A 16,979-nucleotide genomic window follows, 5' to 3' on the forward strand; every position below is an offset into this window, starting at 1 on the left:
AAACATAAAAACAATTAATTAAAATACAGATTAAAATACAGTATTAAAATTTAAAGTGCAGCCTCATTTCAAGTAGGCCATAAGTGGCTGACACCAACAGAACCACAATAAAACATAAAAAAAAAATTAGTTAAAATACAGATTAAAATACAGTATTAAAATTTAAAGTGCAGCCTCATTTCAAGTAGGCCATAAATCCAAGCCATGAGGGAGAAAAACACAGGGGTCAGGCTGAGTCTAACCCAAAGGCCAGGCGGAACAGCTCTGTCTTGCAGGCCCTGCGGAAAGATGACAAATCCCGCAGGGCCCTGGTCTCCTGGGAAAGAGCGTTCCACCAGGTTGGGGCCAGTACTGAAAAGGCCCTGGCTCTAGTAGAGGCCAATCTAGCCATCTTATGACTCGGGATCTCCAGAATATTATTGTTTGTGGACCTTAAGGTCCTCCGCGGGGCATACCAGGAGAGGCGGTCCCGTAGGTACGAGGGTCCCAAGTCGCATAGGGCTTTAAAGGTCAAAACCAGCACCTTAAACCTGATCCTGTACTCCACCGGGAGCCAGTGCAGCTGGTAAAGCACTGGATGAATGTGATCCCACGGCCGGGACCCTGTAAGGAGCCTCGCCGCGGCATTCTGCACCCGCTGGAGTTTCTGGGTCAGCTTTAAGGGCAACCCTGCGTAGAGCGAGTTACAATAGTCAAGCCTGGAGGTGATCGTCGCATGGATCACTGTGGCCAGATCGGGGCGAGAGAGGTAAGGGACCAGCTGCTTGATGCGGCGGAGATGGAAAAATGCCACCTTTGCTGTGGATGCAACCTGCGCCTCCATGGAAAGGGAGGCGTCAAAGGTTACACCCAAACTCTTGACAGAAGGCGCTGGTACCAATTGAGCCCCTGCAAAAGATGGGAGTTGGCCCCCCAACCCCATGTCGCCCCGACCTAGCCAGAGGACCTCTGTCTTCGAAGGATTTAACTTCAGTCGGCTCCCACGTAGCCATCCAGCCACAGCTTCCAAGCACCTGGTGAGTGTGTCCGGGGCCGAGGCAGGGCAGCCGTCCATCAACAGATAGATCTGGGTGTCATCAGCATATTGATGACAACCCAGCCCAAAACTCCGGACAATCTGGGCAAGGGGGCGCATAAAGATATTAAAAAGCATTGGGGAAAGGATTGCGCCTTGCGGGACTCCACACACCAAGGGGTGCCGCGGCGACAACTCCCTCCCTAGCGCCACTCTCTGTCCCCGACCTGAGATGAAGGAACGCAGCCATTGTTGGACTGTGCCCCCAGTAGGGAAAGGGGGTGTGAATAAGAGGTTTATAAAGTTATGCACAGCATGGAGGAAGGGGATAGAGCACCCCCCCAAAAAAAAATACTATAACTTGGGATACTCTAATGATACCGTTTTATCAAGAGATTCAGAACAAACTATGCACTGTGTGAGAAAGTAAGCCTTGAATTGGCGACAAGAGTTGGTGATGGTCACTAGCTTAAATGGCTTTATAAGGGGATTAGATTAATTCATTGAGAATCCATTTATCCATGACCGCTAGTCATTGTGGCTGTATGCAACACATCAAAGTTCAGAAAAAAACAGTATGACCATGAGTGCCAACTGCTTGGGGAAACAACAGAGAACAACACAGAGCTATTGCTGTAATGTCTTGCTTGTGGTCTTCCTGGAGGCATCTTTTTGGCCAATGTGAGAAGCAACACGTAGACTAGGTGGTCTTTTGGTGTGAGCCAGCAGGAGTCTTTTTGTGCTCTTGTTACATTTGGACCTCATTGCAAACCTTTCCACACTTAGTTGCTAGATCTGTTCTGGTGATATATTGTGAACCTGTTAGGCAGGTAAGAGCCACATGGACTAAACCAGTGCAGTATAGTGGTTAATGTGTTAGACTACAATTGGGATATACCTGGATTCACATCCCTACCCGACCATGAAGCTCATGTGGTAGACATTGGGGTCCTCCACTATCTCTTAGCCTGATCTTCACAAGATCGTTGTGAGGGTAAAGGAGGAGAAGCATGTCCAGAGCTCCTTGCAGGAAAGGAAGGATAAAAATATAATAACATAAACCAGCTTTCCAACCCAAACAGTAGTTGATGCTGTTTACCATATCAAACATGCCCTGTGTCATTGGATGCTGGACTCCATGTACAATTCCTCATCCAGCTAGACATTAACATTATTGGTCTCTTAATTGCAGAATGTTGCATTTGGTTGATAAATATTAAAAGTGATCATCAGAATAAAAATCCTGCCTATTTTAATCTCCTTAATTAGTGTGGGGTTTACCATAATTACTGAGGTGGGGTTTTTTTAAAAGAAATATATATTTGGATCTGTATAATGTTTTTCTTTATTCACACAGAATAAATATAACACCGTTTCCGTAGAGAGAAGTCAGCCTAAATTCATAAAATGGATGAGCTGCCAGTTATCTGACACCTTTTGACTGATATGCCATGCTCCATGGAATGAAAGATCAAAACTGACAATTTTTCACAAGCTTCTTTGCTAATAATATTTGCTTTTCTCATCCTTGCTAGATGGTTTTTATTATTTTCATATTAATTAATTTTTAATTTGATAGACCTGTATGTCATGAGATATTTTTAATACCAATTATGGTCTAGCTTTCCAGTGATAATCAACTTAGTACCTTTTTTGCAGACAGTTAAAAGAAAAACCTTCCTGTTCTTCTACTTTCTCATATTAGCAAGCTGTTGCAATGAGAGTGTAAACCAGTTGTTTTTTCCTGTATAGCCGGGACTGGAAGCGAGTACTGAGGAAAACTCAAGGTTAGCAGCATAACTAACCTTTCTGCTTGCAGTTTCTAGTGATCTAACAACAGATGCTTTGATAAAGTTGATTAAACAGGAAAGTTTGCAGTCACCAATGCTGTGACACTTAAAAACCGGATTCAAAATGTATTGTCAACTATTTAATAATCTTTCTGTGGTTGTCAGTTCGACAGTAAGGCTCCTTAGGTTCAAACCCTTCTTTTTTCAAGGTATTTCAAACGCAGTCAGTTTATGTAGCAATAGTTCCAGAACTATGACTACCTTTATTTTTGACTGACTAGTATCTACCCAGTTTTTCTGCTTCCCCTTCCTTTTAACTTTTTTCTTTCTCCAAGTCAGAATCAGTTCACAGAATGGGCAGCTGGGAAATGTAGTCCCTAGATTTAGTCTTCGGATACACTATTTAATCCTGCCCATCGTATTAACTGTTGTACAGTTGGGTGTATCAGAATTAAATGTGTGCTTAAGAAGTTTGCTTGTGTGGCATGGAATTTGTCAAATCAGGCCATGGATTCCCACAGAAATTGGAAGAATTCCTCCAAAGCTCAAATGGAAGGCACAGTTTCACCACACTACCAGTTGCCTTGAAATTCTTACTAGGCCTCCAAAATCTCAAAGAGATTATATTTTTGTTTCATTGGCTTGGAGAGTAGTATTGAAAACTGGCCCGGACAGTAGTATTGGGACCAAGTAATGGTGGAAGTCTATTGGACCCTGGTCTAATTTGTTCCACAGGTATTTCCATGACGTTCCTGGTGCCTGATCATTTTGGAACACAATATGCTGAGGCAGCTTAACTGCAAGATATTAATCAGATGCAGCCAAACTTTCTGGCTGCAAGTTAGGAATAAACAATGGATGAGTACCATTTTCTTTCTTTCTCTACATTAACATAAGTTACTAAAAGTAAATTGTTTGTTGTGTGGCTATTGAATTCTTATTCTTATTAGTGCTGTACACTGAAGATAGTTAAAAACACAAAAACAGAAAATACATTTAAAACAGAACTGAAAGTGCACAGTGTAGACACTCGTGATAAAGACCCATTTATCCAGCTGGGAAAGCTGTCGGGACAAAAATGTCTTTCAGAAAGTGCAGGTGGTGGATACCTGTTATATCTCAACAGGAATGCTATTCCACAGAAGAGAAGCAGCCACATGAAAAAACCTTCTCCGAGTTATTGCAGAGTGGGCTTCTGAGATCTTTTCAAATTTCAGGAGAAACCGTCCAGCAGTCCATAGCAATCTACTGAATGTCAGTGTTTGACTAGCTGACCTGTATGTGATTAATTTTGTAGCCCATTACAAATAATGAATAGCCACTCTTTGATCATTGCTTAGTTTCATAGTTGATGCACTATTGAAATCTTTGTATGTCGTTTTTTTGTAAAATGATGAACTTTTAAGTGTGTAATTTTGTAGCTGGCATTATATAAATGCAGTTGGTGTCTAATTAAGAAGTTCATGAAATACCTTTATGTCTTTCCATTTCCATTTGAATGTTCACTTGCACTTGCCTGCTGATAGAAGCTTTTCTCTCCAGAGGCATATTTGCAGTTACACTTTACATTTAATGGTGCTGATTATCCTGAGTGTTTAGCTGCATAGCTAGAGTTGCATTAGCTCTCTCTATGCTTTTGAATATGAATGAACTAAAAGAGAAACTGAAGGAGATATTTGAAGACAAACAGTAGATGTTGGCTTTGATTCATGAAATCCTAGGAGAAAAAATGTGTTCTAGACCTCTTCCTTCCTGTTGAATAATTCTGGTAATTAAGAATGACCAAAGTAGTGTCATATTGTGGACCTTACTAAAATTGCAGAGTTCCATTTCTCACTGGTTAATTAAATTCCAAAACTGATTGTTGAACTGGCCATGTATTTATTTAGTATCCCTTTACTTTGTATTTTATATCTATTTTAAAATGGCAGATAAACCAGCCCTTTTGTAAGAATAGGATACAAATACCCATAAATAACCAACAAAGGAATGGATTAGTACAGTGATTGCTAGGTTATGGGCAGCTGGGAAGTACTGGGGTCAATAAATTTATTTGAAATGATGGATATGAATACCAGAAATAAGGAACACTGGATTTATGGCTGCATTCTTATTCACACTTACTTGGGAGTAATTCCCTATTGAACTCAATAGGATATACTTTCCAGTAAGCATGGATAGAATTGGGTGTGTGTTTTTCCCCCTTTCTGTGTGAAATTCAAAGCATTCCTTTAAAAGAGGGAATTTTTCTTAAAATGTCATCTGTCAATTATAGTAAAATACTTGATCTGATTTCCAGTATGAAGTGTATGCCACCATATTGATGGCCAAGGCAGACAGATTTATACTGGAGGGTCCCCACAGTAAAAGACGTTTGAACTGTTTGAACATTTGCTCTCCCGATTTCTTTTATAAGAAATAATATTTGAAAGGTGCCAAGCCAGTCTTTCTTACATGGTCTTTTTTCTTTCCTTTCCTCAGCTGTAAGCACAAGGTATACTTGGAGAAGCTTCCAAACACTAGCATAATCATCCCATTTCATAATGAAGGTTGGACATCACTCTTGCGAACCATACACAGCATTATCAACAGGACTCCAAATAGCCTAATAGCAGAAATCATTCTCGTGGATGACTTCAGTGACAGAGGTAAGACAAATACCTTCACCACTTGCGGAGTATAGTTCTCTCCTATAAATCAGAACAAAATCACTATTTTCTATGGGGAAAAAAATCATATTACTGTGATTTGCTTGAGAACTATGTGTTCAATTAGGTGTCCTTGGTAAGATTGCTCTGCTCATTTGTTTTTATCCAATGTCTGATATATTTTATACCAAGGGCAAAAGAAGGTTTGGGAGTCTCCTATGTCCTTTTCCTAAAATAGCATGGCTGATTTGGTGCATTGTTTCTGTAGTTTGCCAGATAACTAATGCTGAAAACATATTTTTTGCTCAGTGTTATTCTTCTGAGTAAAAACCCATTAACTTTGACCTTTTGGGGAAGCTGTTTATCAGATTTCCCACTTTGTATTTTATTGCATGAGACAGCTTGATTTAACTGTAATGCCACAACAACATAGCAGTACATTACAATGACAGTATTATAATTCAGTATGTTGGGAGCTGGAAAGCAAAGCTTGCTTCAAGATATGGGCTCCCCTAGATTAACTGGGCACAATCCAGGCAGAGTCAGATGCACCTGCATTTGCTTAAATTTGTACTTTACGGCACAATCCTATGCACGTTTACTCATAAACATTCACACTGAATTCGGTGGGTCTTGGTACTTGCTTTTAAGTAGAGAGCAAGTGTGGTATGGTGGCTACAGCATCAGAGTGGGATTAGGAAGCCCCCAGGTTTAAATCTCCACTTAGCTATCAAGTTCACAGAATGACCTTGAGCCACTCATTGTCTCTCAGCTCAGCCTATAAAACAGGGTTGTTGGAAGGATATAGGAAGTGGACCATCTATATTGCCTTGAGCTCCTTGTTGGCAGCCGTGTGTCCACTCCACCCACCCTCAATGGAAAAATATATATATCCCTAAACAGCCCAGTGAGGGCAGAGCATGCTCAGGCAGCATGAATTGGTAACTTTGGGAGCAGAAAGAAAGAGGAAGAGAATTTAAAACAGGCTGGGGTGAAATGGAGCATCATTCCACACTGTAACATTTTGTTGTTTTGCTACAGGGTCATCTGTAAATATATAATCACAGGGTCATCTGTAAATATATAATCACGGTGCTGTTATGAAAAATTGTACCCCCAAATGCGTTGCCTTTTAAGAAGGACAGACGCGGGTCGGAAGCTCCAAAATTTGCACTAAGTTCAGCTCCGCCGGGAAAATGACAGAGACCACACGATGCTGTCAGGAAAAACAAACTGATCCCTTTATTGCAGAATGCAAAGCTACAGCTGTAGGGTCCCTGCCTCTGGAAAGAAGGAAGGAACCCCGGAAAATGGTAAAGTCCCCTTATATACCCTCCTGTCCCTGCATGGAAATCTCTGGACTGGGAGGGAGGGGGAGACAAGGGCGACGGGTGGGGGATCGGATTAGCTGGGTGCGGAGATGACTTTTCCTTTCAGATGGAGAGATGTCAATCGCTCTTCTCCTGTCGCTGATGGTGCTCCCTGTTGTTTGGCAGGAAGGGCAATCAGTCGAGATGGGGGCAGAGGTGGGGGCAGTTCCTGGCGATTTCCGTGGGCTGGAAGTCCGCCCGGCAGGTGTTTTCCTCCAGGCCATGGAAGGATGGGTTACGTTGAGGATGGCAATTTATTTGAATAAAGTTGTTCCAGCTAATCCCTCTATTGTCCGTGTGTCCTTGAATGGGTATAGGGTGGTAGTAGGGCAAGGTTCAGGTGGGTTGGGATCATACAGGGTTCATACAGAAAATATACCTGGAAAACATACCTAATACAGGGATTTCTAATTAAAAGGTAGCAGTCCTGACATATACAGTTCTAAGATATAAAACAGCAATTCCAATACAGAGAGGTACTAGCAATTCTAATACAGAGGCAGCGGATAGAGATTTCATGGTAAGAGAACATATAATAGGCTGTATTATTAACTTGAGTAGAAAAGTGTCACTTTGGATTTGGGCGGTTTCCCCCCCCCTTCTTCTGGAAACATTGTTTTGTTCTGGGCGGAGGGGAGGTGGAGAGGGGAAATGTGTGAGTTTATGCTAAGTGTTGTGCATATGCAGATCCTTAAGCCTTCAGGCAGGGTCGCGTCCTAGCGGGAGGGGTGGGGAGACAGGGAAGATGGCATTGAACAGGATTCTGGGTATTGCAGCTGTCAAATTCTGTCACCCCTCTCTGTTCATTAATAATGGTGTCCTGCAACCCCCCCCCAATATGATTTTATAACAGTCCCCTCTCTGAGGCAATATTGTTGTGTAACAACCAATCATTGCCTCACATAATCGACAGTGACGTATTCTCCATTTCCCAGGTGGTACATTGGCACAACCTCGGGGTATGTGGTGGCGGCTCAAAGGGGGGCTTGGCTCAAAGGGGGGCTTGGGTGAAGCATTTTATAAGAAATGGTCTATGCCTTACATTTACCGGGAAGGTCCACCAATGACTGAAAAATGCAGTTTCCTTTGAGTCTGCCTTTTGTGTGTTCTCAGGTGTCAAAGCTAGCTCTCTGGTCCCACACCTCCATCATGGCACACCTCCATCATGGCACAGCAGCAACAATCCCTGGTGAATCCCCTTAGGGCTTTCATATTGACCATGTCACCTGGCACTCACCATAGCTGCCACAGGTTTGGACATATCATGAGAGAGATGCCTTTGCCTTGGGCTTTCTATGGGATTTTATTATTATAGGCTCTGGTCTTGCACTGTAGTAGGGAGTTGCTCAGTTGCTCTTAAAGGGAGAAAGCTACTTGCACCTTGGATACACTTGCCCAATTAGAACTGACCCAATTATAATTTATACAGCCCCATAAAAACCATGCTGAAAAGGGCACATGGCCAAATTGGTCAATTTAATTCTATAAGGAATCATTCCTGGTAAATCAAGGCATATACACCTTCTTGTATCTGCTGTTTTCATGGATCCTGAAACTGCTTCTTGGTATACTTGTCAGACATACGGTAGGTCAACGTTTCTGCATAATATCACGTAACATAAAACATAATTATATATCAGTTGCATATCTTGAGGCCAACTCTTAACAGGGCACAGAGTCTTCCTTGCAATTCACTTTCCCCCCCCTTTGTCAGCCCTCCACCCCCCTACATAATAACACATAATACACAAAACCTACAAATTAGTAATTCCACCCCAGTTGGATGTCTTTGAGGAAATCGTGGTTTTGAGGCAGTTCTTGCTTTTTCTCACATCCTTAACCATTGGGCACATGGGCTTGAGGTCAGAAAGGGAAAGAAAATGTCCTTACAATTCAACTCCCTCCCCTTTGTAAATTTCCCCAATCCCCCCTTTTGTCAGTCCATATCCCTTTGGAATGAGATTGTTGTGGCCAGTTTGAAAACTCTGGTGTCTGTTGTTGCAGGTAAAAGTCTTGTGGTCCGGAGGATTTGGGTTCAAGGTTTTTTCCATCATTGCATCTGTAGTAACATCTGTAGAAGGAGTATGCTGTAAGGGGCAGTGTTTGGGGTACTTAAGGGCACAGTTAGAAGAAGGAAAGGGCAAAGGCCAAAGGGAAGAAGAGGGAAAAAAGGGGGGGGAAATATCTCCTGGAGTTTTCTTGGGAAGCTGCAAACAATAAAATCTTGATGCATTAAGTATTTTATTCATCACATTTCTATATAATTACTACTGTTGTTAGCTGCTAAGTCTGTTTTCCTTTATCTAGGGGTTTATTATTATTATTATTATTATTATTATTACTACTACTACTACTACTACTACTACTACGGAAAGAATGACTTAGATGTTACATTCATATGTACAGAAATAAAGAGTAGAAATACAAAAAAGTAGAAATGCAAAATAATGCAAAAATAAGAACAAAATAATATTTAGATTACCACTCAAACAACATTTTTTTCAGATGGACTTGACACAAAAATCTCAGATTAAAAAAAGAATTATTATCAAATAATATGAAGACATCATAAAGACCATACAGGTTAATATTGGACTGTAACCTAAAGATTTGAAGGTGAATGGTAAAATAATGGGGAAAAACCTTAAAAGTCATCATGTGCTATCTGATAAAAGAGAACTCTATGGGGAAAAACACAGATGGTACCTGAATAAACATCAGTAATAAGTTTTGGAGATGCAGTGAATGAAAGACCTCATTTCACGTGATGGACTGATGGACATGCCCCAAAATATAACAAAACAAAACACTGACATATGAGGAACCAAAATAAATAAATAAATGCTAAAACACACAATTTCTAATAATGAGCATCTCAAATGAAAATAAAGAGAAGTGTCAAAGTAAAGGAAATATATATAAAACTATAGCGGGAAGTAAACTAATACAGCAGGGATTTAAGCTTGTTTTGCAGACTGTAAGGAAAGAAATTACTGTTTGTATCTCTTCACTCCCCCCCCTTTTTTTCCCTCTTTTTTTTTTTTTTTGCTGTGGGAGAAAAGAATAGACACTTGTTACTGGGGTTAGTCCTTCACATATCCTTTAGAAATGTTCTTCCTCTAAAAGCTGTGAGAATAATTTTTGCATGTTAGGTTGGAACTTTGCAAGGGGAGAGGTTATGCAGGAGTTAATGCTTGGGGTGAAATGCAAATGCAAGATAAAGAAAGAACAATAGTGCCTGGGAAAGAACAATGGTGCCTTAGTTTGCATAGTATGTCACCTGGGTGGGTCTGACCATCAGAGTAGTATGAAGAGAAGACAGCGAGATTTTCTATGAATTTCCAAGTGTGAAGGGCGCTTTACATTTAGAAATTTGAATAATATTTCATGTGCAGAGTATAACCTTGACACCTCTTAAGTTACAACCTTCCTTTTCTCCTCTCTTTCTCTTCAAGCTGACATAGTCTCTGTGCATGTACAGAGTTCATGATTTAGAAATCCATTGTACCAATTGAAAGTGTTGCAGCTGTTGGATAAATCACCATTTGAATAAAGGAAGGGAAGGGTGAATAGGTTAGATTTTACCCAGAAACCCAGCAATTTACACTTCCACCAAACCAGCAACAAAAAGTGGTCAAATTAAATTCTTTGGTCAGTTTAAATTCATTTCTTTAGCTTTTGTGTCCTGAGATATTTCTGACACCTCTTATTTCCTGTTCCTTGCTGCTTAGGAAGCAGGCTTATAAATCGTAAACTTTAAATATATAAAACTTCAACATCCAGACAACCCAATATTTTCACAAGAAAGCTGCAATAAAAGTTTGGTTAAATTAAACTACTTAATGAAGTCATGGCACTAATTAGCCATGTTTACTGTACTATATAAACATCTCATACCCCAGGCAAAATAAATCTAGATTTGCCCCCTTTATCTACAGGGTTTTGGGGTGCAGACTTGTATTCAAGAATATTTCACAAATGTGGATTATTATTATTAGTGTGCTTTCCCTCTAGTCATTAGCGGAACAATGACCCGCCCCCTTATGTATGGGTAAATGACCAGTCAGAATTCATAAATTGCAAATGTTTGTTTGTTTTAAATAATTTCAGCCATGGCAGACTAAATTCCCTGCCCCCTCATGTATGGGAAAATGGCTACAGGGTCACAATTCATAAGATATTTTCTGCCATTTATTTACAAGGGAAAATGGTCAAGACTTTCATATGTGCTTAAACTTTAAACCTTAATAGACAAAATGGTAAAAACTTATATAATCACTCCTTAAAAAACAACGACACTCTTGTTCTAACTCTGAAAACCAATAATCTTTCCTTGCCAGAAAGCAGAGCTGGGCTGAATTTCAACCCATCACCACATCAGACACATTGCCTTTCACATAGCTCTAAAATGGGAGTTAGAAGGGACCCTGAGGTCATTTAGTCTAACCCTCTAAGATACAGGATTCACAAGATTTGAATGAAAATACCAACTTTATACAGAACCCTTTAGCAGATGAGTTTTTTTTCTTAAGAGACTGATATCAGGAGCCCGACAATAACCCTTCTGTCCAACACGATCAAAGTTAAAACTAGACTCAGATAGACAATTCCTGGCTATGGAAGCTCTACTTTTGACAAACAAATCACCTTTATAGGAATAGCTGTTCAGTTTTCCTTTAGTCAATATTCCTCTAGTCACTTGGAGAAAGACTCCCCTTTGTAGCCTCTCTCAATAACAACATTTGCACACCTCATTCTCATATTTATCATGTTTAAGATTGATCGGTTCAACATTGTTTCTTTATACTAGAAATTTAAAACAAGTTGGCAGTTTTAACTATGCACACTTAAGAAGGCAGTCTATGGATGTTGTGGCCAATTTAAACACAACCCCATAACATTTCTAAACATTGAGTACATCTCTTATCCACTTATAGCTGGAGGTTATGAAGTGAACATTTTCAAGTTTCGAAATATTTTCAAAGCATTGAGCAAGCATTTTCAAAGTTACAACTCTTTATTTTCCTTCATCCTGCCCCTCTTTTTACTTTTGGAGAGGAAAAAATGGCCTTCTACAGCCTCTTTAAAACAAACCTTTACACACTACGTCCACTCTTTTTAATATTTGCCATGTTTTTGGGTTGATCAAGCCCTTACATAAAAATTATTTAAGCAAGCTTGCATTTTGTTTTGGTTTTTTCTTTTGTTTTAGACCCTGAAACATTTCTTAAATACAATTGGAGGCGTTTATCAGAGTTCAGACGGGAAGTAAGCTCTCCTTGGGCTTATTTCTCCCCTGAAGCCTGCAGAGTTGTCTCTTGGACAGGGGTGCACCCATTTTTGCCCTGGTCAGTCTCCGAAGGGGCACTTGCTCAAGTTCTAGCCCTGGGCAGTCTCCGACGGGGCTGGGGTCTCTCGGGGGTTATGGGGAACCTGGGAAACCTGGGGCACGTCTAAGGAAAGTGGACCGACTCCGATAGGAAAGTGGACAGACTCCGATAGGAAAGTGGGCTCGGGAAGGTTTGCTAAAGGGTTCTCTAAGGGAAAATGGGGTCAGGGAAGTCTCCTTAGGAAAACGTTCTAGGAAAGTGGACACACTCCGAGGAGGACTCCTATTCCCACCCACAATTTAATAGTGCCACAGCAATCTCCCTGCCTCTTACGCACTAGACTCAGTTCCTACTGAACGCTTGCCTACGCAATGTCAGGTCGGAACTGAGGAATACAAAGTAGGAAAAGGAACGGGCGCACTTGCAATCTCTGATCATGGGTCATACCCAACAAGGGTCGCCATGGCAGAGGGGCGTCTTCACCCGGGATAGCTAGCAGGCGAGAGAAGGCAAAGTTACCCAAGGCTCGCTATCTGGGCAAACTCCGACGGACAACAAGCCTTGGGGAGGAAAAGGGCAGCCGCAAAACCTTTCAGCCTGGGCAGACTCCGACGGGCTTTGGGCTTTTTGGCTATGAAAAATAGGAAAGAGTTTGATTGCTGTGACAATTCCCACCCCGAAAAGCCAATTTCCCTATTGATACTCACGTCGCAGCGCGCTGCCTTCTTTTCCTGAAGCTTGGTCACCTCGCGACAACAGGAGAAGAAAATCTTGCAAAATCAACCCCCACGGCCGTCTGGATCCTGTTTGTTTTCCCTGTGTGGTCCCGCTAAGGATCCCAGTTAGGCCAGAACTCCAGGGACAGTCGGGGAAGGAGATCCCCCCTGCAAATGGCTGGGTGCGCTTGGGCTCCCCAACCACGGCGCCCCAAGAGTACGGCTAAACGGAGTCTCCTGGCTGGCTCGCCATATTGTTATGAAAAATTGTACCCCCAAATGCGTTGCCTTTTAAGAAGGACAGACGCGGGTCGGAAGCTCCAAAATTTGCACTAAGTTCAGCTCCGCCGGGAAAATGACAGAGACCACACGATGCTGTCAGGAAAAACAAACTGATCCCTTTATTGCAGAATGCAAAGCTACAGCTGTAGGGTCCCTGCCTCTGGAAAGAAGGAAGGAACCCCGGAAAATGGTAAAGTCCCCTTATATACCCTCCTGTCCCTGCATGGAAATCTCTGGACTGGGAGGGAGGGGGAGACAAGGGTGACGGGTGGGGGATCGGATTAGCTGGGTGCGGAGATGACTTTTCCTTTTAGATGGAGAGATGTCAATCGCTCTTCTCCTGTCGCTAATGGTGTTCCCTGTTGTTTGGCAGGAAGGGCAATCAGTCGAGATGGGTGCAGAGGTGGGGGCAGTTCCTGGCGATTTCCGTGGGGTGGAAGTCCGCCCGGCAGGTGTTTTCCTCCAGGCCATGGAAGGGTGGGCTACGTTGAGGATGGCAATTTATTTGAATAAAGTTGTTCCAGCTAATCCCTCTATTGTCCGTGTGTCCTTGAATGGGTATAGGGTGGTAGTAGGGCAAGGTTCAGGTGGGTTGGGATCATACAGGGTTCATACAGAAAATATACCTGGAAAACATACCTAATACAGGGATTTCTAATTAAAAGGTAGCAGTCCTGACATATACAGTTCTAAGATATAAAACAGCAATTCCAATACAGAGAGGTACTAGCAATTCTAATACAGAGGCAGCGGATAGAGATTTCATGGTAAGAGAACATATAATAGGCTGTATTATTAACTTGAGTAGAAAAGTGTCACTTTGGATTTGGGCGGTTCCCCCCCCCTTCTTCTGGAAACATTGTTTTGTTCTGGGCGGAGGGGAGGTGGAGAGGGGAAATGTGTGAGTTTATGCTAACTGTTGTGCATATGCAGATCCTTAAGCCTTCAGGCAGGGTCGCGTCCTAGCGGGAGGGGTGGGGAGACAGGGAAGATGGCATTGAACAGGATTCTGGGTATTGCAGCTGTCAAATTCTGTCACCCCTCTCTGTTCATTAATAATGGTGTCCTGCAACCCCCCCCCCCAATATGATTTTATAACAGTGCTTAGAATTGTTAGGCACACCAACGTAGGAGGAAGTCCCACTGAAGACAGTGTTACTTACTTCAAAGTAAATATGCATAACATTCTGCAGTACATTCCATTAATTCACTGGTATTTTGGCAACAATATTAAGTCTACATACTAGGAAATATTTCCTGTTTGACCCAGTTGTTGCTGCTTTCCAGTAGATATGCTTTGGAATAAGATGGGAGATGATTCTCTGTACCTAATTAATCTGGTTGGAGCCCACTTAAAGCAAGACAAAATGTGATTTGTGAAAAGTCTTCAACTGTGTGTGTGTTCTTAAACAGTTTTTGTCTCTGTCATTAATTTGTAAGCTGAATAGACATACTGTACCTTTGTTCTCTTATCAGAGTAAACATAAACATAAATGAAACTACTCTCTGCTCTGCACATTAATCAAATTAACTGATGGTACAAGCTAACTGTTACTGTTTCATGGTTAAAAATTGTGAAAAATCAAATAGCTTTCTTTCCATGACAAATGTGTGTTCATTGTTGAATTTGATCTAAGGTGTTATACACTGGATTTTTATTGTTTATAACTGTACATGTTTATTAGAGAGATTGTGGTGCATGTGAACAGCCTTTTTCTAGTACTTGGTTGGAACTTTTGACCCACGCGAAATGGATTGTTGTGACATTTATATGACATTGGTAAGAGCAGTGGAAGACAAATGGGATTCTTGAATCAGAGCTTCTTGGATGGGAAGCCCTGTTGCTAAGGCAGTTCACAGACGTCTTAGTGAATCAACATTGTGATGGAGTGTGTCTCGGAAAGAATTTCATTTTACAGTTTTGAAGCTAAAACCAAGGTGCGGCATATGCATCTCTCTGTCTTTCATATCACTGTCAGCCTGCTTGCAATGTGAATTTTGATGGACTGTCTCGCTTCACATTAGGTAGCTAAGCTGCAATCATATAATACAGATGATGCATATTTGAAAGCATCTATTCAGTGACCAAAGGCTTTAGGGAACTAGATGAATATAAGACAGCATTGAGTAATTTCAGTGAACTTTTCAAGAGAATGAGAAAATTGTGGGTCATGTGTAAATAAATATAGGTGAGGTTCAACAGTATTTTAAAACTTCCTTGCACACAGAAAACTATCATATTGTGGTGAAGCGTTCAGCCTAGTCTTCTTAATCCACACTGTATTTTCCACATGCAAGGAATTTTCTAGTGGGGAAGCATTTTGATATGTGATGTTCCACCTGCAGGCTGAAGTGATCCTTTGCAAGGAAACCTTTACCACTTTATCCTGAAAGTTAAAAAGTGTAAAGTGGTAAAGGTTCTCTTGCCGTTTATACAATAAACTGGGCCTGAGAGTATCAACATTTCTCCACTGACACCAAATTGGCTGTCCTTAACAATATGCCATCTCAAATGTCCAGGTGAAACATTTGTGTTGTTGTAGGACATGTGTTGGTCCAGCTCCTCTTCTTTTCTCTACACAGTAGCTCCCACTACAAAAGTTGACACATATGCCACCTTAAATTACCAGAGTGACTCCCTTTCTACTTCACCATACCACATTAGCATAAAAGTGACCACTTTTCCCTCTTAGAATTGTATGCTTATGCATGTTACTATGGTTGTTGTTGTTGTTGTTTAGTCGTTTAGTCGTTTAGTCGTGTCCGACTCTTTGTCATAGCTGCCAAGTTTTCCCTTTTCTCGCGAGGAAGCCTATTCAGCATAAGGGAAAATCCCTTAAAATAAGGGATAACTTGGCAGCTATGCTCTTTGTGACCCCATGGACCAGATCACGCCAGACACTCCTGTCTTCCACTGCCTCCCGCAATTTGGTCAGATTCATGTTGGTGACTTCGAGAAGACTGTCCAACCATGTTACTATGGTAACACATGGCAATACACTTTGCATATGCGCTTAACAGCTATGTCTGGTTAAATGCAGGTGTGAAACCTCCTTCTGGTTCTTCTGTACCAAGGAGATGAGCTTTCTCCCCATAATACTGTGTTGCTGTGGAGTCTTTTGTGCTTTAGGGAAAAGAGCTAGGGGCTTTTATGGCCATTCACACCCCTTAAAATGTTTTCAAAACATGATTTGGAGTTAATCATTGTCTCGTAAGACCCTTTATTGCAAAAACTTTTCTGCAAAAGTCTGCTGAGAAGAAATTGCCAAGAGACAAACAAACTTGTCAGAAATGCAGTTATTTAGCAAGGTGGTAAATGTTTAGCACCTTGAAAGGACTGTAAAAATAGACGAAGGGAATGGTTGTGCATTTCCAACTTTATATTATTATCTAATGCTAATACTGAAGTAAAAGAAAGGGCCTTCAGTGAAAGGCGGCAAGAAAAATATTTTACTGCATAGCATACCACTGAGCATTCTGCCAGACTACCTCTGAAAAGTTGTTTTGTACTTCTTCTTTTTCCTGACCCAAAATCTTTGGGTTGTTTGTGCATACCGGTAACTAGCAATAAATTCTGGCATTTAGATAATGGGAAACCGGAAGGACAGGAACCCTTTTAAATCTTGATAGGTCTCAAATGAGAGGGCTAGTGTTGGAAAATAGAAAGACGGGAGCTGAAATGATAAAGCCTATTTGACAATATTTCCATTAAGAATTATGTGTCAGTTGACTGCGTGAGACTTATGCTACCCCCCAGCCATACTACTACATTGCAATACTACATTGCAACTCCTTACCCTACATATGGGATAGTATTGCTGTGCTGAT

General features: G+C 41.4%; 1 protein-coding gene across 1 annotated transcript in view; it reads left to right on the top strand.

Moving 5' to 3' along the window:
- Positions 1-16,979, top strand: part of GALNTL6 (polypeptide N-acetylgalactosaminyltransferase like 6) — a 543,124-nt gene that overhangs the window by 238,548 nt on the left and 287,597 nt on the right. The window contains exon 5 of the mRNA XM_060278706.1: positions 5,287-5,453. Coding sequence (XP_060134689.1) covers positions 5,287-5,453 — 167 coding nt within the window. The remainder of the gene's footprint in view (positions 1-5,286; positions 5,454-16,979) is intronic.

This window comes from Zootoca vivipara, chromosome 9 (genome assembly GCF_963506605.1).
Source record: "Zootoca vivipara chromosome 9, rZooViv1.1, whole genome shotgun sequence".
Taxonomy (NCBI): domain Eukaryota; kingdom Metazoa; phylum Chordata; class Lepidosauria; order Squamata; family Lacertidae; genus Zootoca; species Zootoca vivipara.